General features: G+C 54.6%; 1 protein-coding gene across 1 annotated transcript in view; it reads left to right on the top strand.

The window, feature by feature from the left end:
* The first annotated feature begins 335 nt into the window (after nt 1-335).
* Nucleotides 336-23,205, top strand: part of LOC141207941 (isovaleryl-CoA dehydrogenase, mitochondrial-like) — a 44,702-nt gene continuing 21,832 nt past the window's right edge. The window contains exons 1-2 of the mRNA XM_073664509.1: nt 336-636; nt 5,714-5,800. Coding sequence (XP_073520610.1) covers nt 5,756-5,800 — 45 coding nt within the window. The 5' untranslated portion in view covers nt 336-636; nt 5,714-5,755. The remainder of the gene's footprint in view (nt 637-5,713; nt 5,801-23,205) is intronic.

Raw genomic sequence — 23,205 nt, forward strand, 5'->3', positions numbered from 1 at the left:
GGAGAGAAAACTTCATTCCATCACTTTACCTGATGGGCCCATGCAGGTTCGGACTGGCCTGGTGTGATAAATTCCCGGTGGGCCCCGATGAGAGAGTGAGAGAATTGGTAACGGGGGCTCTTAAAAAGTGCGGACCCTTTAAAAGCGCAGCCGAAGGAAATGTAGCGTCGCCTGCGGCGCTCCTACTATTCAGTGGTGACAGCGGGTGACGCGCATAGTCACATGACAGGAGGACGTGATCTTGGTGGGCGGTGACACGCACCGCGCTCTGCTTTCCCGCTGGTGGCTGGCAGTTGTGTGGTGTCAGGTGACACGCTGACGTCACGCTCTCCTCTCCCTGCTCCCCTGCCGGTTTTTGATACGCCGACGCCGCGCTCTGCTCTCCAGTCCCGGCTCCTGCTCCCTTGGAATTGGCCTTGTAACACCGGCTCCCGTCCGGGTATGTAACACCGCACCAGCACCGCGCACCGCCCTCTTCTCTCCTGCTCTCTTGGCCTTTTAAGCCGGCTCCTGGGCTGAGTATGCGGTGACCTGCACTCTGCTCTCTCACCATCACCCTGGAAACAAGGCTGCAGGCCTGGCTACAGCTCTCCCTGCTTCAACTTCAAGTCAAGTGCAATAGCCACATTTTTCTGGGTGAGTGTTCCCAGCATTGGTCATCATCCATATATGGAGGGGTCGCAGGCTGGTCACATGGGGACATGGATGGAGACATGGGGCTGAAGGGGGGGCTGGATGGACCCGTGGGGACATGTATGGAGACATGGGGCTAAAGGGGGGGGTCTGGCTGGACCCGTGGCGACATGGATGGAGACATGGGGCTGAAGGGGGGGCTGGTTGGACCCGTGGGGACATGGATGGAGACATGGGGCTGAAGGGGGGGCTGGTTGCACCCGTGGGGACATGGATGGAGACATGGGGCTGAAGGGGGGGCTGGCTGGACCCATGGGGACATGGGGCTGAAGGGGAGGCTGGCTGGACCCATGGGGACATGGGGCTGAAGGGGGGGCTGGCTGGACCCATGGGGACATGGGGCTGAAGGGGGGGCTGGCTGGACCCATGGGGACATGGGGCTGAAGGGGGGGCTGGCTGGACCCATGGGGACATGGGGCTGAAGGGGGGCTGGCTGGACCCATGGGGACATGGGGCTGAAGGGGAGGCTGGCTGGACCCATGGGGACATGGGGCTGAAGGGGGGGCTGGCTGGACCCATGGGGACATGGGGCTGAAGGGGAGGCTGGCTGGACCCATGGGGACATGGGGCTGAAGGGGAGGCTGGCTGGACCCATGGGGACATGGGGCTGAAGGGGGGGCTGGCTGGACCCATGGGGACATGGGGCTGAAGGGGGGGGCTGGCTGGAGACATGGGGCTGAAGGGGGGGCTGGCTGGACCCATGGAGACATGGGGCTGAAGGGGGGGCTGGCTGGACCCATGGAGACATGGGGCTGAAGGGGGGGCTGGCTGGACCCATGGGGACATGGGGCTGAAGGGGGGGCTGGCTGGACCCATGGGGACATGGATGGAGACATGGGGCTGAAGGGGGGGCTGGCTGGACCCATGGGGACATGGATGGAGACATGGGGCTGAAGGGGGGGCTGGCTGGACCCATGGGGACATGGATGGAGACATGGGGCTGAAGGGGGGGCTGGCTGGACCCATGGGGACATGGATGGAGACATGGGGCTGAAGGGGGGGCTGGCTGGACCCATGGGGACATGGATGGAGACATGGGGCTGAAGGGGGGGCTGGCTGGACCCATGGGGACATGGATGGAGACATGGGGCTGAAGGGGGGGCTGGCTGGACCCATGGGGACATGGATGGAGACATGGGGCTGAAGGGGGGGCTGGCTGGACCCATGGGGACATGGATGGAGACATGGGGCTGAAGGGGGGGCTGGCTGGACCCATGGGGACATGGATGGAGACATGGGGCTGAAGGGGGGGCTGGCTGGACCCATGGGGACATGGATGGAGACATGGGGCTGAAGGGGGGGCTGGCTGGACCCATGGGGACATGGATGGAGACATGGGGCTGAAGGGGGGGCTGGCTGGACCCATGGGGACATGGATGGAGACATGGGGCTGAAGGGGGGGCTGGCTGGACCCATGGGGACATGGATGGAGACATGGGGCTGAAGGGGGGGCTGGCTGGACCCATGGGGACATGGATGGAGACATGGGGCTGAAGGGGGGGCTGGCTGGACCCATGGGGACATGGATGGAGACATGGGGCTGAAGGGGGGGCTGGCTGGACCCATGGGGACATGGATGGAGACATGGGGCTGAAGGGGGGGCTGGCTGGACCCATGGGGACATGGATGGAGACATGGGGCTGAAGGGGGGGCTGGCTGGACCCATGGGGACATGGATGGAGACATGGGGCTGAAGGGGGGGCTGGCTGGACCCATGGGGACATGGATGGAGACATGGGGCTGAAGGGGGGGCTGGCTGGACCCATGGGGACATGGATGGAGACATGGGGCTGAAGGGGGGGCTGGCTGGACCCATGGGGACATGGATGGAGACATGGGGCTGAAGGGGGGGCTGGCTGGACCCATGGGGACATGGATGGAGACATGGGGCTGAAGGGGGGGCTGGCTGGACCCATGGGGACATGGATGGAGACATGGGGCTGAAGGGGGGGCTGGCTGGACCCATGGGGACATGGATGGAGACATGGGGCTGAAGGGGGGGCTGGCTGGACCCATGGGGACATGGATGGAGACATGGGGCTGAAGGGGGGGCTGGCTGGACCCATGGGGACATGGATGGAGACATGGGGCTGAAGGGGGGGCTGGCTGGACCCATGGGGACATGGATGGAGACATGGGGCTGAAGGGGGGGCTGGCTGGACCCATGGGGACATGGATGGAGACATGGGGCTGAAGGGGGGGCTGGCTGGACCCATGGGGACATGGATGGAGACATGGGGCTGAAGGGGGGGCTGGCTGGACCCATGGGGCCATGGATGGAGACATGGGGCTGAAGGGGGGGCTGGCTGGACCCATGGGGCCATGGATGGAGACATGGGGCTGAAGGGGGGGCTGGCTGGACCCATGGGGCCATGGATGGAGACATGGGGCTGAAGGGGGGGCTGGCTGGACCCATGGGGCCATGGATGGAGACATGGGGCTGAAGGGGGGGCTGGCTGGACCCATGGGGCCATGGATGGAGACATGGGGCTGAAGGGGGGGCTGGCTGGACCCATGGGGCCATGGATGGAGACATGGGGCTGAAGGGGGGGCTGGCTGGACCCATGGGGCCATGGATGGAGACATGGGGCTGAAGGGGGGGCTGGCTGGACCCATGGGGCCATGGATGGAGACATGGGGCTGAAGGGGGGGCTGGCTGGACCCATGGGGCCATGGATGGAGACATGGGGCTGAAGGGGGGGCTGGCTGGACCCATGGGGCCATGGATGGAGACATGGGGCTGAAGGGGGGGCTGGCTGGACCCATGGGGCCATGGATGGAGACATGGGGCTGAAGGGGGGGCTGGCTGGACCCATGGGGCCATGGATGGAGACATGGGGCTGAAGGGGGGGCTGGCTGGACCCATGGGGCCATGGATGGAGACATGGGGCTGAAGGGGGGGCTGGCTGGACCCATGGGGCCATGGATGGAGACATGGGGCTGAAGGGGGGGCTGGCTGGACCCATGGGGCCATGGATGGAGACATGGGGCTGAAGGGGGGGCTGGCTGGACCCATGGGGCCATGGATGGAGACATGGGGCTGAAGGGGGGGCTGGCTGGACCCATGGGGCCATGGATGGAGACATGGGGCTGAAGGGGGGGCTGGCTGGACCCATGGGGCCATGGATGGAGACATGGGGCTGAAGGGGGGGCTGGCTGGACCCATGGGGCCATGGATGGAGACATGGGGCTGAAGGGGGGGCTGGCTGGACCCATGGGGCCATGGATGGAGACATGGGGCTGAAGGGGGGGCTGGCTGGACCCATGGGGCCATGGATGGAGACATGGGGCTGAAGGGGGGGCTGGCTGGACCCATGGGGCCATGGATGGAGACATGGGGCTGAAGGGGGGGCTGGCTGGACCCATGGGGCCATGGATGGAGACATGGGGCTGAAGGGGGGGCTGGCTGGACCCATGGGGCCATGGATGGAGACATGGGGCTGAAGGGGGGGCTGGCTGGACCCATGGGGCCATGGATGGAGACATGGGGCTGAAGGGGGGGCTGGCTGGACCCATGGGGCCATGGATGGAGACATGGGGCTGAAGGGGGGGCTGGCTGGACCCATGGGGCCATGGATGGAGACATGGGGCTGAAGGGGGGGCTGGCTGGACCCATGGGGCCATGGATGGAGACATGGGGCTGAAGGGGGGGCTGGCTGGACCCATGGGGCCATGGATGGAGACATGGGGCTGAAGGGGGGGGCTGGCTGGACCCATGGGGCCATGGATGGAGACATGGGGCTGAAGGGGGGGCTGGCTGGACCCATGGGGCCATGGATGGAGACATGGGGCTGAAGGGGGGGCTGGCTGGACCCATGGGGCCATGGATGGAGACATGGGGCTGAAGGGGGGGCTGGCTGGACCCATGGGGCCATGGATGGAGACATGGGGCTGAAGGGGGGGCTGGCTGGACCCATGGGGCCATGGATGGAGACATGGGGCTGAAGGGGGGGCTGGCTGGACCCATGGGGCCATGGATGGAGACATGGGGCTGAAGGGGGGGCTGGCTGGACCCATGGGGCCATGGATGGAGACATGGGGCTGAAGGGGGGGCTGGCTGGACCCATGGGGCCATGGATGGAGACACGGGGCTGAAGGGGGGGCTGGCTGGACCCGTGGGGCCATGGATGGAGACACGGGGCTGAAGGGGGGGCTGGCAGGTCCGTGGGGCCATGGATGGAGACACGGGGCTGAAGGGGGGGCTGGCTGGACCCGTGGGGCCATGGATGGAGACACGGGGCTGAAGGGGGGGCTGGCTGGACCCGTGGGGACATGGATGGAGACACGGGGCTGAAGGGGGGGCTGGCTGGACGCGTGGGGACATGGATGGAGACACGGGGCTGAAGGGGGGGCTGGCTGGACGCGTGGGGACATGGATGGAGGCACGGGGCTGAAGGGGGGGCTGGCTGGACGCATGGGGGGACTTATGGATGGAGGCACGGGGCTGAAGAGGGGGCTGGCTGGACGCATGGGGAGACACATGGAGGTGAAGGTGGCCAAGTTGGGGACCTGGATGGACACATGGAGGTGAAGGGCGGCAAGCTGGACACATGGGGACCTGGATAGATATATGGGGTGGGGTGGGATGCATATATGGGGGGGACAGGGTGGACACATGGAGGCCCGGATGGATATATGGGAGGGGCAGGCTGGACACATGGAGACCAGAATGGATATATGGGTGGGGGGGGGGTCAGGATGGATAGATGGGTGGCCTCGCTGGACAAGGGACTTTATTACTGTTTAGTGGCCAGATTGAGGAACTTTATTAGTTTATGATGGCGAGTGGGGAACATTATTACTTTAGAGTCCAATTAGGGACATTATTACTTCTGTAATATAATTTACTTTTTAGGAAACTGTTTTCCATAAGAGGGGACAAAAGGGGGGTCCTGTTACTGTGCAGGGCGCCACTATGTCGCTTTATTTCTTCAACTGGTGTAGTGTAGAAGCCTGGGGAAAAGTGGGAATGTGCTCTAAAAGAGATCAGTTATTGATAACTGTGTGTTATTTTCTGCAGAGATGATTCCTCGCTGGAAGAAGTGATGGCGGACTGTGCCAAATGAAGAAAAGCGAAGATGAAGAACTTCACCTAGAGACATCACTGGTGAGTCAGTGTATTACTGTACACTTACACTATATAGTATATTCAGAGCTCCTGTGTATGTCACTGGTGACCAGTGTATTACCTATACACTATATACAGAGCTCCTGTGTATAATGTCATCGGTAATCACTGTATTACCTGTACACTATATACAGAGCTCCTGTGTATAATGTCACCGGTGATCACTGTATTACCTGTACACTATATACAGAGCTCCTGTGTATAATGTCACCGGTGATCACTGTATTACCTGTACACTGACACTATATACAGAGCTCATATGTATAGTGACAGTGTTGTTAGTATTGTGGTTTGTATTCCTGATCAGTATTGTAGTATTTGGTCACTATGTGGTGGTAATATGTGGTCTGGTCATGGTGTGGCGATATTTGTCCCTTTTGTATGTGGTATTATTGGTGTTATTATAGTGGATTATGTTGTGTATGGCGGTCATTTGTTCTCGCTGAGATTAACTAGGAAAAGATTTTTTTCCATGAGGCCACGGCTTCACTATCAGTATTTGGTCAGTATTGTTTCTCAGTAGTGAGAGGCAAAAGCAGGAGTGGGTGATAAATCCAGAATTGGTGACTTGTTTCTATTATACCTTTTCTCTGATTGTTCCTCACCTGGTTTTGGCTCCCACTCCTGAGAATAATCCTGACTGAATACTGATAGTGGGGCTGTGGCCTTAGAGATGGAATACTTGGAGCAGAGCGTCAGAGATGCACTTACAGGGGTTCTCCGGTGAAAACAAGTCATCATCTCTCCACAGGATAAGTGATAACTTATTGATTGGTGGAGGTCTGACTACTGGGACCTGCACCGATCGGCAGAATGTGGAGCTTTTCTCCCCATTAGACTGGAGCTCATGTGCGACTCGACCACTGATCCATTCATTCCCTCAGAGGCTGCGAGCGCTGCTCTTTTTTGGAAGCCCCCAAGAGAACGAATGAGGCTGTGGTCATACGTCCCACCTGTCGCTGCATTGTAAAATGGGGATAAGTGTCCTGTCAGGGATAAAACTTCCCCATTCTTCCAATCAATAAGTGATCACCTATCCTGTGCAGCCCATGAATCTGTGATCACTTGTTTTAACCACAGAAGCTCTTTCATGCAAACTCCAGAAATTGTCCGTCCCTGTTCTAGTCTGTGCACAGTAGATGTGAGGAGCCGCCGGTCACTGCTCCACTATAACAGGGAGAGCAGAGAAAAGAGATCTGCATATTGCTGGAGGTGGCCCCTAGAGTCAATGTCCCCTGTGGCCCCAGACGCCCCAGTCCGACCCTGCTGACATCTGATTAAGGCCTAAGGCCCTGTTCACATGTCAGGTTTTAATCAGTGTTTTTTTCTCATTTTCATCTGATTTTGGTCAGTGTGTCAGTTTTTCTCCTCAGTGGGGCATATTTTCTATATGTAAAGTAAAAAGCTAAAGGTTTCCTAGCCTCGCTTGCCCGGCCTATAGACCCTGGAAAACAGGCAGTACAGGCAACATGGTTGGTTCTGGCCATTTTTCTGACAGACTCATTGACTTCAATAGATGATCTTTATCTACAAATCGGATGAAAATCGGACCGGTCTCAGTTCTGATTTACAGATCAATCGTCCACAAAAAATAGAGCTGTAAACCTGTCCCCGGTCTATAACGGAGCATATTCTACCTGTTACAGAAATAACCAGACGTGAAAAGAGCCATGTGCTATTCTTACAGGGAAGGGGCCACCATTTTATGTTTTGTATTAATAATTATTGATTATGTAATCAATTATTTTTAATACAAAATTAAATGTCCGACTTTATTAGTTTTTTAGTTATTTATGCTGACATTGGCCACTGGGGGCTGCCATTTTTATTTGGGGGGGGTGTAAGAAGCGCTCTTACACACCTCATTTACAGCAGCCCTGGCCATAAGAGACAGTAGTCTGTCACCGACCCTATCTCTAACATTAGAAGCCGCTCCTCCTGCATCTAGCTGTGACCTGGGCACGCCCCCTTGGCTGTTCAGGTCGCAGCCGTGGGAGGAGATTGCAGCCATCTTTGTGGAGCCTGCAGTGTAAGCTGCACATTCCCCCTGTCGTCGCACGCACTGCTCAGTCAGAGCGTGCCATGACAGGAGCTGCCGGGGAGGAAATGCCTGGGAGTGGAGGCCCCGAGTGAGTATCTGCGGCGGCGCCGTGCGGTGATCTCAGCTTCTCTGCTGTTATCACCGCCGACATCTTCAGGCAACACAGACACAGCGCTGCGTGGGAACGTGGAAGGTGAGTAGAAGCGTTTATTGTTTTGTTTTTTTCTCCTTTGCATTGAATATATGGGGGCATAAACCCACCAGGATGGAGGAGGAGTCATAAACCCACCAGGATGGAGGAGGAGTCATAAACCCACCAGGATGGAGGAGGAATCATATACCCACCAGGATGGAGGGGGGGCATATATCCACCAGGATGGATGGAGGGGGGGCATATACCCACCATGATGGATGTAGGGGGGGGGCACATACCCACTAGGATGGATGGAGGGGGGGCATATACCCACCAGTATGGAGGGGGGGATATACCCACCAGGATGGATGGATGGAGGGGGGCATATACTGACCGGGATGGATGGAGGGGCATATACACTTACCCAGGATGGATGGATGGAGGGGTATATACACCTACCCAGGATGGATGGATGGAGGGGCATATACACCTACCCAGGATGGATGGATGGAGGGGCATATACACCTACCCAGGATGGATGGATGGAAGGGTATATACACCTACCCAGGATGGATGGATGGAGGGGCATTTACACCTACCCTGGATGGATGGAGGGGCATTTACACCTACCCTGGATGGATGGAAAGGCATTTACACCTACCCAGGATGGATGGATGGGTATTTACACCTACCCAGGATGGATGGAGGGGCATATACACTTACCCAGGATGGATGGAGGGGCATATACACCTATCCAGGATGGATGGATGGAGGGGCATTTACACCTACCCTGGATGGATGGATGGAGGGGCATTTACACCTACCCAGGATGGATGGAAGGAGGGGCATTTACACCTACCCAGGATGGATGGATGGAGGGGCATTTACACCTACCATGGATGGAAGGATGGAGGGGCATTTACACCTACCCAGGATGGATAGATGGATGGAGGGGCATTTACACCTACCCAGGAGGGATGGATGGATGGAGGGGCATTTACACCTAGCCAGGATGGATGGATGGAGGGGCATATACAGTATAGACCAAAAGTTTGGACACACCTTCTCATTTAAAGATTTTTCTGTATTTTCATGACTATGAAAATTGTACATTCACACTGAAGGCATCAAAACTATGAATTAACACATGTGGAATTATATACTTTACAAAAAAGTGTGAAACAACTGAAAATATGTCTTATATTCTAGGTTCTTCAAAGTAGCCACCTTTTGCTTTGATGACTGCTTTGCACACTCTTGGCATTCTCTTGATGAACTTCAAGAGGTAGTCACCAGAAATGGTCTTCACTTCACAGGTGTGCCCTGTCAGGTTTAATAAGTGGGATTTCCTGCCTTATAAATGGGGTTGGGACCATCAGTTGTGTTGTGCAGAAGTCTGGTGGATACACAGCTGATAGTCCTACTGAATAGACTGTTAGAATTTGTATTATGGCAAGAAAAAAGCAGCTATGTAAAGAAAAACGAGTGGCCATCATTACTTTAAGAACTGAAGGTCAGTCAGTCCAAAAAATTGGGCAAACTTTGAAAGTGTCCCCAAGTGCAGTTGCAAAAACCATCAAGCGCTACAAAGAAACTGGCTCACATGAGGACCGCCCAAGGAAAGGAAGACCAAGAGTCACCTCTGCTTCTGAGGATAAGTTTATCCCAGTCACCAGCCTCAGAAATCGCAGTTTAACAGCAGCTCAGATTAGAGACCAGGTCAATGCCACACAGAGTTCTAGCAGCAGACACATCTCTTCAACAACTGTTAAAAGGATACTTTGTGCAGCAGGCCTTCATGGTAAAATAGCTGCTAGGAAACCACTGCTAAGGACAGGAAACAAGCAGAAGAGACTTGTTTGGGCTAAAGAACACAAGGAATGGACATTAGACCAGTGGAAATCTGTGCTTTGGTCTGATGAGTCCAAATTTGAGATCTTTGGTTCCAACCACCGTGTCTTTGTGCGTCGCAGAAAAGGTGAACGGATGGACTCTACATGCCTGGTTCCCACCGTGAAGCATGGAAGAGGAGGTGTGATGGTGTGGGGGTGCTTTGCTGGTGAGACTGTTGGGCATTTATTCAAAATTGAAGGCATACTGAACCAGCATGGCTACCACAGCATCTGGCAGTGGCATGCTATTCCATCCGGTTTGCGTTTAGTTGGACCATCATTTATTTTTCAACAGGACAACAGGCTGTGTTAGGGCTATTTGACCAAGAAGGAGAGTGATGGGGTGCTACGCCAGATGACCTGGCCTCCACAGTCATCAGACCTGAACCCAATCCAGATTGTTTGGGGTGAGCTGGACCGCAGAGTGAAGGCAAAAGGGCCAACAAGTGCTAAGCATCTCTGGGAACTCCTTCAAGATTGTTGGAAGACCATTTCCGGTGACTACCTCTTGAAGCTCATCAATAGAATGCCAAGAGTGTGCAAAGCAGTCATCAAAGCAAAAGGTGGCTACTTTAAAGAACCTAGAATATAAGACATATTTTCAGTTGTTTCACACTTTTTTGTAAAGTATATAATTCCACATGTGTTAATTCATAGTTTTGATGCCTTCAGTATGAATGTACAATTTTCATAGTCATGAAAATACAGAAAAATCTTTAAATGAGAAGGTGTGTCCAAACTTTTGGTCTGTACTGTACACCTACCCAGGATTGATGGAGGGGCATCTACACCTGCCCAGGATGGATGGATGGAGAGGCATCTACGCCTACTCAGAATGGATGGATGGATGTAGGGGCATATACATCTACCCAGGATGGATGGATGGAGGGGCATATACATCTACCCAGGATGGATGGATGGAGGGGCATTTACACCTACCCAGGATGGATGGATGGAGGGGCATTTACACCTACCCAGGATGGATGGATGGAGGGGCATTTACACCTACCCAGGATGGATGGATGGAGGGGCATTTACACCTACCCAGGATGGATGGATGGAGGGGCATTTACAACTACCCAGGATGGATGGATGGGCATTTACACCTAGCCAGGATGGATGGATGAAGGGGCATATACATTTACCCAGGATGGATGGATGGAGGGGCATATACACCTACCCAGGATTGATGGAGGGGCATCTACACCTGCCCAGGATGGATGGATGGAGGGGCATCTACGCCTACTCAGAATGGATGGATCGATGGAGGGGCATATACATCTACCCAGGATGGATGGATGGGGGGGCATATAAACCTACCCAGCATGGATGGATGGAGGGGCATTTACACCTACCCAGGATGGATGGATGGAGGTGCATACACACCTACCCAGGAAAGATGGAGGGGCAGATACTCCTACCCAGGATGGATGGATGGAGGGGCATATACACCTACCCAGGATGGATGGCGGGGCACATACACCTACCCAGGATGAATGGAGGGGCATATACACCTACCCAGGATGGATGGATGGAGGGGCATATACTTCTGCCCGGCATGGATGGAGGGGCATCAACACCTACCCAGGATAAATGGAGGGGCATATACACCTACCCAGGATGGATGGAGGGGCATCTACACCTGCCCAGGATGGATGGAGGGGCATCTACGCCTACCTAGAATGGATGGATCGATGGAGGGGCTTATACATCTACCCAGGATGGATGGATTGGGGGGCATATAAACCTACCCAGCATGCATGGATGGATGGAGGGGCATATACACCTACCCAGGATGGATGGAGGGGCATATACACCTACCCAGGATGGATGGATGGAGGGGCATACACACCTACCCAGGAAAGATGGAGGGGCAGATACTCCTACCCAGGATGGATGGATGGAGGGGCATATACACCTACCCATGATGGATGACGGGGCACATACACCTATCCAGGATGAATGGAGGGGCATATACACCTACCCAGGATAGATGGAGGGGCATATACTTCTGCCCTGGATGGATGGAGGGGCATTAACAGTTACCCAGGATGAATGGAGGGGCATATACACCTACCCAGAATGGATGGAGAGGCATCTACACCTACCTAGGATGGATGAATGGAGGGGCATCTACACCTGCCCAGGATGGATGGATGGAGGGGCATCTACGCCTACCCAGAATGGATGGATCGATGGAGGGGCATATACATCTAGCCTGGATGGGTGGGCATATAAACCTACCCAGCATGCATGGATGGATGGATGGAGGGGCATATACACCTACCCAGGATGGATGGATGGAGGGGCATATACACCTACCCAGGATGGATGGATGGAAGGGCATATATACCTACCCAGAATGGATGGATGGAGGGGCATATACACCTAACCAGGATGGGGACCATATACCATATACGAAGATGTGGCCATATACAAGTATGGGGAGGGCATATACTGTGGGGCATATATGGGACCATTACGCTGTAGAGCACTATATGGGGCCATTACGCCTTTGGCTCACCATATGCGGCCATTACGCCTTTGGCTCACCATATGTGGCCATTACGCTGTGGCTCACCATATGGGGCCATTACGCTGTGGCTCACCATATAGGTCCATTACGCTGTGGGGCACCATATGGGGCCACTGAAGTTCTCCACCGAGGGGGTTAGAAACTCCTATTACAGTTACTGATGATTACTGCACGGCTCCTGTCACACAATTATGTTATAGCCTACTGACTTTGTACTTATATATAAAGATGATAATCATAGTGTCTTTTCAGCAGGGACAGATGTTACAGACTTTGCAGTAACTAATAAAAATGATGCCTTAAAACATTCTCTCATTATTCTGGCATTTAGCAAATATTAAAAATTATGGTAATCCTAATTGACCTAAAACGGGAAAGATTTATTCTGATTTCATGTCAGATATTGAGAAAAACATGCAGATGTGTCTATTTATACAGTGTATGGAAACTTCTGATTTCAACTCTGTGTGTGTGTGTGTGTGTGTGTATATATATATATATATATATATATATATATATATATATATATATACTAGCTATTGAACCCGTTCTACGCCCGGGTGGTGAGCATTTTTATTGGTATATCGTCTCCCATGCTGGTATGTGCTGCCCCCATCCTGTACCCACCATCCAATCCCGGTATGCGTGGCACCCCTCACCCCCAATCCTGGTATGCATGGCACCCCTCACCCCCAATCCTGGTATGCGTGGCACCCCTCACCCCCAATCCTGGTATGTGTGGCACCCCTCATCTCTATCCTGGTGTGTATGATATCCCTCATCCTGGTATGCATGGCACCCTATCCCTCACTCCCAATCCCGGTATGCGTGGCACCCCTCACCCCCAATCCCGGTATGCATGGCACCCCTCATCCCGGTATGCGTGGCACCCCTCACCCCCAATCCCGGTATGCGTGGCACCCTCACCCCCAATCCCGGTATGCGTGGCACCCCTCATCCTTATCCTGGTGTGTGTGGTATCCCTCATCCTGGTATGCATGGTACCCCATCCCTCATCCTGGTATGCATGGCACCCCATCCCTCATCCCCAATCCCGGTATGCGTGGCACCTATCATCCCCAATCCCGGTATGCCTGGCACCCCTCACCCCCAGTCCCGGTATGCCTGGCACCCCTCACCCCCAGTCCCGGTATGCGTGGCACTCCTCACCCCCAGTCCCGGTATGCGTGGCACTCCTCACCCCCAGTCCCGGTATGCGTGGCACTCCTCACCCCCAGTCCCGGTATGCGTGGCACTCCTCACCCCCAGTCCCGGTATGCGTGGCACCCCTCATCCCCAATCCCATTAAGCTTGGCACCCCTCATCCCGGTATGCATGGCACCCCTCATCCCTATCCTGGTATGTTTGGCACCCCTCATCACTATCCTGGTGTGTATGGTATCCCTCATCCTGGTATGCATGGTGCCCCATCCCTCATCCCGGTATGCATGGCACTCCATCCCTCATCCCCAATCCCGGTATGTGTGGTACCCCTCACCCCCAATCCCGGCATGCGTGGCACCCCTCACCCCCAATCCCGGTATGCGTGGCACTCCTCACCCCCAATCCCGGTATGCTTGGCACCCCTCACCATCAATCCTGGTATGCGTGTTACCCCTAACCCCCCAATCCTGGTATGCGTGTTACCCCTAACCCCCCAATCCTGGTATGCGTGTTACCCCTAACCCCCCAATCCTGTTATGCGTGGTACCCCTCACCCCCAATCCCGGTATGCGTGGCACTCCTCACCCCCAATCCCGGTATGCGTGGCACCCCTCACCCCCAATCCCGGTATGCGTGGCACCCCTCACCCCCAATCCCGTTATGCTTGGCACCCCTCATCCCGGTATGTGTGGCACCCCTCATCCCTATCCTGGTATGTATGGCACCCATCATCACTATCCTGGTGTGTATGGTATCCCTCATCCTGGTATGCATGGTACCCCATCCCTCATCCCGGTATGCATGGCATTCCATCCCTCATCCCCAATCCCGGTATGCGTGGCACCCCTCATCCCCAATCCCGGTATGCGTGGCACCCCTCATCCCCAATCCCGGCATGCGTGGCACCCCTCACCCCCAATACCGGCATGCGTGGCACCCCTCATCCCCAATCCTTGTATGCGTGGCAACCCTCATCCCCAATCCCGGTATGCGTGGCACCCCTCATCCCCAATCCCGGTATGCATGGCACCCCTCAATCCCGGTATGGGTGGCACCCCTCACCCTCAATCCTGGTATGCATGGTCCCCTCACCCCCCAATCCTGGTATGCGTGTTACCCCTCACCCCCCCCAATCCTGGTATGCGTGGTACCCCTCACCCCCCAATCCTGGTATGCGTGGTACCCCTCACCCCCCAATCCTGGTATGCGTGGTACCCCTCACCCCCCAATCCTGGTATGCGTGGTACCCCTCACCCCCCAATCCTGGTATGCGTGGTACCCCTCACCCCCCAATCCTGGTATGCGTGGTACCCCTCACCCCCCAATCCTGCTATGTGTGGTACCCCTCACCCCCCAATCCTGCTATGTGTGGCACCCCTCACCCCCCAATCCTGCTATGTGTGGCACCCCTCACCCCCCAATCCTGCTATGTGTGGCACCCCTCACCCCCCAATCCTGCTATGTGTGGCACCCCTCACCCCCCAATCCTGCTATGTGTGGCACCCCTCACCCCCCAATCCTGCTATGTGTGGCACCCCTCACCCCCCAATCCTGCTATGTGTGGCACCCCTCACCCCCCAATCCTGCTATGTGTGGCACCCCTCACCCCCCAATCCTGGTATGTGTGGCACCCCTCACCCCCCAATCCTGGTATGTGTGGCACCCCTCACCCCCCAATCCTGGTATGTGTGGCACCCCTCACCCCCCAATCCTGGTATGCGTGGCACCCCTCACCGCTCAATCCTGGTATGCGTGATACCCCTCACCGCTCAATCCTGGTATGCGTGATACCCCTCACCGCCCAGTCCTGGTATGCGTGGTACCCCTCACCCCCCAATCCTGGTTTGTGTGGTACCCCTCACCCCCCAATCCTGGTATGCGAGGGAACCCCTCACCCCCCCAATCCTGGTATGTGTGGTACCCCTCACCCCCCAATCCTGGTATGTGTGGTACCCCTTACCCCCAATCCTGGTATGTGTGGTACCCCTTACCCCCAATCCTGGTATGTGTGGTACCCCTCACCCCCCAATCCTGGTATGTGTGGTACCCCTCACCCCCCAATCCTGGTATGTGTGGTACCCCTCACCCCCCAATCCTGGTATGTGTGGTACCCCTCACTCCCAATCCTGGTATGTGTGGTACCCCTCACCCCCAATCCTGGTATGCGTGGTACCCCTCACTCCCAATCCTGGTATGTGTGGTACCCCTCACCCCCCAATCCTGATATATACATGGTCCCCTCACCCCACAATCCTTTTATGTGTGGCCCCCTCATCCCTTTCACACTGTACACAAAAAAAAACAAAAAAAAAAAAGTTACACTCACCTTTGTAATAAAGGTAACCAAAAAATTAGAGAAATATTACAAAAATACTGGTACATACTGAGACAAGATCCCCTTCTACGGGATGTACTACCAGAGAGACCAGGCATCACCTTTAGAAGGGGTAAAACACTCAGAAACATTATAGCACCTAGTCGCTTGAAAAAATCTGTAGTGAAAAGCTCTGGAAAAAAACAAACGTCTCTCCAATCTAAAACTACTAATCCTATAATAAAAAAGACAACCAATACACTCAATGGCACTTTTAAATGCAACCAGAAAAAGTGCCAATGCTGCCAAACAATAACCCATGGCCATCAATCTATCACCTCCAATAGTACAGGAGAAACCTTTCCCATAAAACATCACCTGACTTGCACTAGCAGCTATGTTATATATGTAATTACATGTAGTTGCGGAATGCAATATGTTGGCCGGACGACACAGATGGTCAGATCACGTTTAAACGCACACCGACATAATGCAAAAATTGGGCTACTATCACATAGCCTATCGAGACATCTCTTACTAAATCATAATAAGAGCTTTGAGATAAGTTTGACTCCTGTCGAAGAAATTCCGCAGAATATATCAAACAGAATCCATCTACTGAACAAGAAAGAGGCTTTCTGGATGTACAGATTGCGCTCTCTACATCCGGACGGCCTCAATGATAGACTGGAGAACATATAGAACATCGAATTAGATCAGGGCAGCGTTGCTGACCAATAGAAATATATAGAAAGAATGGAATATATGGTAACCCAGGCTAGATATTTTTTATGATATATTCTTGGGTTTGCCCATAAACCCCTGACTAGTGAAGCCAGCATCATGAGGACATCCACAGCATAGAAGTAAATACCAATGAGAGAAACACAATAGACCCTGGAGTGTGGACTACACGAGTTCAATCCCAATAGAAAAAACTAACTTATCTAAAAAGTTCCCACAGCAATTAAAGATATAGAACTCACAATATGATTAGATTAATGTAATATGATTATTCTTTTTATTTTTTAATTATTTTTTTTTTGTGTTGTGTTTTCTCTCATAAGAAAAGTTTTTCTAGTAAAAGAAGTATAATATAATAGTCCTAATATGATCATTGAATATATGCTGTATGTGTGGATAATGCTATAGATTTACATTTTTTTATACATCCACTCATGCTGTACACTAGTGTTGAGCCACCCCCGTAGTGTTCGAGTTCGGTTCGGTTCGTCGAACACCCGTGTGTTCGTCGAACTGTTCGTCGAACACCTTCGAACACCGTTAAAACCAATGGCAGGCAAACAAAAACACATAGAAACACATAGAAAACACCTTCAAAGGTGTCCAAAAGCTGACAAACTGCTCAGAAGACACAACTAACACATGGAAAAGTGACAAGTACATATAGTCATGTGAAAAGAAAAGAGGTGGAGGAGTAAAAGGAGGGGGAGACACAGATATAGGCATGTCATGCCCTTCTAAAATCCAAAAAGTGAGAAGCCGACACGGCCAGTCCGTTCCTGCCTGTGCCACCTCCGTGTCGCCGGGTTTGTGCCAGAGCCGCGGTGGACCCTGACGGCCAGCCCCCCTATCCCAATACTGGTGCCTGTCCGCCGGTGGGTCGAGGCCCCCCACGGTGGGGGGGGAGTAACATCTGCAGAAGAAAGACCATCTTCCAGCCAAACTAAGATGTCGACTTCTTTTCGTGGACAATGTGATACGATCCCATTCTTACGGACACGCCCATCGCTACAAATTCTAGATGAGGCACAAAAACAGCAGGTGCTTCAACGGATATCAAGTGCTCCTTCAAGTGGGCTCTCCATCACCTCAATTTCAACATCACAAATACTCCAGTCCTCAGAGGTGTCACCCCAATCGCACTTGCTTCCTCACAGCTCCCAAGTCTCCAGCTGCCCGTCTGAGTATGGGATAACACAGATGGCTGAGTCTGCCCAGCTGTTTACTCATACTATAGCCTGGGAAACGGAGGTCTGCTCCAGAGCTTCTGTTAATCCAGATGAGGAAATGATCTGATCCGATGCCCAGAATCTTTATAAGTTGGATCCAGGACCAGATGAAGAAGGTTCTGAGCATAATGTAGACCCTTGTTCCCAAACTGTAACTCCTGTTGGTGGAGACAATGATGAAGACGATGATGAGACTCAAATACCTGATTGGAGCGACAACTTGACTTTTCGGTCAGGGCAGGAAGAGGTTGGCTCTGAGGGCGACGGGTGTGATAACACACAGGGTGATGATGACGAGGTTGGAGATCCCACTTACTGTCAACCCACAGTCAGACAGTCGATGAGGTCAGCAGAGGAGGTGGAGGAGGATGTGACTAGCCCTGGGGATGGGGATGACTCGGTACCCGGACATTTGCCTGGCCTTGGGGATGTCGCGGTGGTCGGCTCCCTGGCCCGTACCCTGGGGTCTCTCTTTAAAAGGGTGGATAATTGTTAATTTTATAAGAGTTCATGACGCCACCTGTGGTATCTGGTGACAAGCACCAGCGCTGCAGCAGTCCACTGAGGCCGGTGATAAGGCAGCTCGATGGTATAGCTCCCCACAGGTGGAGCTAGGTCTCAGGGCAGCTTATGCAGGGGGAATGCAGGACAGGCGAGACCCAGCTGGATCAGAGCAAGAACGGGAACGGACACGGTAGTCACTTCAGTACCTTTTACTGGTGGAAATTCAGGCACATCCCGGAGCACTGTAGGGTGAAGGGTGCATATCAGGATCCTCCCCAATGAGCGGGTGTAGGGCCTCCTGTTTCTTGCCTCTGCGCAGTAAGTTTCTGACCTGCCTGGAGCTAGGCCTAACTTTGTCTCTGTCCTGCGCTGGCTGACCTTGTGGTAGGGCCTTCTCTTGGAGTTCACGCTCCCAGTATGCGGGGCCTAAGCGTCTCCTGGCTCTGTTACATATCAGCACCTTAGCGATCCTGGGACTTGTAGTTCTCCAGGGATTCCGGTTATGCCTTACTGGGTCATAGAGATACCGGTAAGCTCGGATCCTGTGTCCGGTAAATGCTTCGGGGTGAGCTGGTTAAGCTCCTCTGCCCCTTATGTACTAACTCGCCACTCGCCTTCGGCCTACTCGGGCCCTCACTAGGCTATACACACTAACGGCAGCTTGCCGCGCTTCATTGATCTTACGGCACCGGCACACCTTAAGCTCTATCTGGGCTCGCTGAATCTAGCAAGCAGGAGCTTCGTGCTCCACTGCTGAACTATTAACTGCGTTCTCTAGACTAGACTGAGCTCCACTGCAGACTGACCTCTCTTAGGCTTCTCTACTGCAGGAACTCTTCAGAGGAACTGAACTGCCTAGCTCCACCTTCCCTATTTATATCCCTAACGGGCTCCCTCTGCTGGACTGAGGTGGAAGGTGGAGATGTGTGAATGTGACTCGCCCCCTGGGCCGTGGGGCACGCGGATCCGGGCGATAGGGAGATGCTGGGAGTAGTAGTGGCGGCCCGGTCCCGCGGCTCAGGGTGGTCAGACCAATGGTAGTCTGCTACTGTACTTTAGATAATGTCCGACTACGCCACCCGTGGATTGCGGTTATTAGGAACCGCCGCTGCAAGGCAGTCCGCTGGGGCTGATGATGGGTGCAGCTGAGGTGATGTGACTCCCCACGGGAAGAGTGCAGCCCCAGGGCAGTGTAGTGGATGGTGGGAGTGATGGTAGTGCGAGTCCCGGTGCTGATAGTGCTGGAGGCGCGAAGGAGCACACAGACAACAAGTTAAAGTCCAGGGTCTTTACTCACAGTTCGTTTGTTCCGGGTCACTTCTGTCAGCAGTGACCGCCCGAGCCGTGCTGCGTCCACCAGGTGAGGGGCTCGGTCAACTCCCAGGCAGCTCAGGAGCATGGCACAGGACCCCCTTTAATCCTTTCTCTGGCCTGCCTTACCAGTGACCCACTTTTGTCCAGCTGCCGCGGACTTGTGCGGTTAAACGTGGGCCCCGTCCTCCGCTGTCCTATATGGTGCCTTCCTAGCAGGTTTGATGAGGTGTCGCACCAATAGATGATCACGACGACCGGTCTTTGGCTGAGGGTTGTTTCTCCTCCACCAACTTGGGATCCGGTACCCTTAATCTGCCTGACCCTGCACCCTGGATTCTCGTGGGTTCTTAGGGTCCCTTCCACCTTCTTGTTCCTGAGCCCTTCTGTTTCTCTGTCTCTCCTTCTTTGCAGTTCCTGTTCTGTTCCTTTCTGTTCCTTTCTCTTGGAGCTGAGATGAGCCAGAATCTCAGCTCCCCTTCACCTCCTCCTCGGCCTCTCACTAGGCCCTCCTGGAGTAGAGCTCCTACAGAGCCTCTACTCCCTGTCTTCTCCTCTGGCTGAACTGACCCAGAACTAAGATGGTGCCCACCTTTTATACCTCCCTCTAGCCATGAGCCCAGGTGACCAGCAACCAATGGGCTCCTTCCTACACTCAGGAACCGCCCCCTATCTGCCCCTACAGTACTGGGTGTTCCACCCCTCCCTCCCCACTCCAGCAGGGACATGGTCGGTCGTGCCTGCACTTATGTCTAGTGGGAGCACCGTTGAGCTGTCCCTCGGAAATGGGGTGTGTGTGCTGCATGCAGCTAACTGAGCCCTGGTCCACACTCCATCCTTACCCGGGAGTGGAATACCACACCTCTGGCAGAGGTGCAATACCCCTGTAGCGGCCGAGCCCTCGGGGCGCTACATTCCCCCCCGGTAAACCACAGCACGTCCTCGGGCTGGAAAAGAGCAAAAACAGATAATTACAGGACATGCAAAAACTTTTTCAATAACTTTTCACATCAGAAAACAGGTAACATGGTTCAATTCCCTTTATGGGAAACACTCCTCTTCTCTTGCCACTACCACAAAACACTTTGCTAATGCCTCTGGAACTCTTTTGTCACTTATCATATAAAACGGTCTCAAAATTATGTAAAACATTTTCTAGCAGCATATAAAACTTTCTCATGTAACACATTTTTAAGTAAAGCACATTCTTGGATTCTTGGCTGCGGTGCAACTTGCAACCAGGTAAAGGTGCAACAGTCCAGTAAATCTTGAGGTAGACGTTGCGGTTTTTGTATAAAACCAGTAGGGGGCGCTTTAGGAAGCGCAACTATATACAAAGGGTTGACCGCTCTCAGTCCTCCGCCAGTTTTGGGAAGGGAATGGCTGCTCACAGTCCTCAGCCTGATAGGGGATGAGGGGCACACAGGTAGCAGTTCAATATTTGTCCCAACGGGGACCACACTTTCAAGACGGGAACAGTCCCAAAAACAGTTCTGATACCCTGACGGGTAACTATGTACACGGGTACTTTGCTACTTACTAGTAGCGGTGTCCTCCATATGCTCCTTCTTCCTCCTCATATGGTTCTTCAGACCCGTCCGGGTCCTCTTGGCTCTCCTCATAGCCGCGGTATTGTAGCTCCTCCTCGGTGAGCCGATGAACATGTAGGGCGTATGGTCCTTTTGCACCCACGTGGCGGGTAAAGGCGACCACATCACCAGGGTACAGGTCACGGCCACGATGCCCCTCAGGTAGATGACTCTCCACGTCCCTGCGGGTCACAAAGACCATCGTCTGCGGTTTCTGGGCCCCTGATGAAGCCCCAGCCGTTCTCCATGTGGAACTTGACTACGGTCCCGGTGATTCGGGGACCACGGGCTGCTTGGGGGTCTTGGCGGGCCTTGCGCTTTTGTTCAGCACTCTGGACTTGGAGCCGTTCCTCCCTGACGCGCCTCTCTCGTTGCTCCCGCTCAAAGGTCGCCAGTTGCTGGTGACAGGCCTCCAGACGACGGACCTCGTCTGTCCGGGTCTCTTGAGAGAACCCCATCAAGTTCTCGCCGGTGGAGTCCCACGCAAATTGGACGTCTTCTAGTGGGGGTAGGGTGACCTCGACGGGTTCAGGAGCCGGTATCAGAGGCTCGCGCGGGGGCTGGGCCTTCCATGGATGATTGCCGGTCACTTCAGCCGGCCACTCCAGCGGCAGTCCATCCGGACCGGTGTGATGGGCAAACAGGTCCACGCCCAGCGATGGTATAGTGGGGGGACCTGATCTGGGAGCAGCGCCCGGGGGCACTCGGCCTTGCGACCAGGCCGGGGGTCTTGTGGCTGCGCTAGGTGGCAGTCCCATCCGGGACAGGGGCGCAGGCTTGGCGATGGCGCCCGGGTCATAAAATGTGGGCACCACATTTTAAAAAAGACATAGACAAACTGGAGCAAGTTCAGAGAAGAGCGACCAGAATGGTGACTGGTCTGCAAACCATGTCCTATGAGGAACGGTTGCAGGATTTGGGAATGTTTAGCTTGCAAAAAAGAAGACTGAGAGGAGACTTAATAGCTGTCTACAAATATGTCAAGGGCTGTCACATTGTAGAAGGATCATCTTTATTCTCATTTGCACAAGGAAAGACTAGAAGCAATGGGATGAAACTAAATGGGAGGAGACACAGATTAGATATTAGAAAAAACTTTTTGACAGTGAGGGTGATCAATGAGTGGAACAGGCTGCCACGAGAGGTGGTGAGTTCCCCTTCAATGGACGTCTTCAAACAGAGGCTGGACAGACATCTGTTTGAGATGATTTAGTGAATCCTGCTTTGAGCAGGGGGTTGGACCAGATGACCCAGGAGGTCCCTTCCAACTCTACATTCTATGATTCTATGATCCAGGCCTTGCGACCGGGCCGATGATGCTTCCTGCTTTACGGCACCCGGGGTCAAGGGGCATGGCGCTGGGCGGGGCGTGGCCGCGGCGCTCGCCGCTTGAGGCCTAGCCGGGAGCAGTGGCGGCGCGGCAACAGGTGCGGTGAGTGGGGCCTCTGGTGCTGCGACGGGAGGCTGGGGCAGGCTTGCGGGTGCTGGGCTTGGGGTGGTGACGTCCCCTTCACTTGCCTCAGTCCTCGTGGCTCCCTCTGCGGCGTCGCCTCCGGTCCTCTCTCCTCCTGCGCCGTCCTCCGAGGCAGGCAAACCGCGGGGTGCGGCTGAAGCCTGTCGCTGGTGGGTCTCGGCCTGCCGGGCCAGTTCCTCTCTCCACTCGGTGAGTGCACTCCGCTGCGCCCGGACCATCCTCCGCTCTAGGTCCTCCAGTGCAGCTTGCGCACGCTCCGGATCTCTGGGGAGCTGCGCCAGGACTTCTGCTAGGCTGCAGAACGGTTCGGCCTGCAGCAGGCTTCGGGCCAGGAGGCTGGTGCTGCTCAGGGCGTCCATTCCCGGGTGCGGTCTGTCTGGACTGATCCAGACCACTCCCTGCCCCGCAGTTTTCTTTCCTATCCGCCCCCATGGGGGGTGGTCCTGGAGCATT

Source organism: Phyllobates terribilis, unplaced genomic scaffold (genome assembly GCF_046119375.1).
Source record: "Phyllobates terribilis strain yellow unplaced genomic scaffold, ASM4611937v1 Scaffold_168__1_contigs__length_4147262, whole genome shotgun sequence".
Classification (NCBI taxonomy): Eukaryota; Metazoa; Chordata; class Amphibia; order Anura; family Dendrobatidae; genus Phyllobates; species Phyllobates terribilis.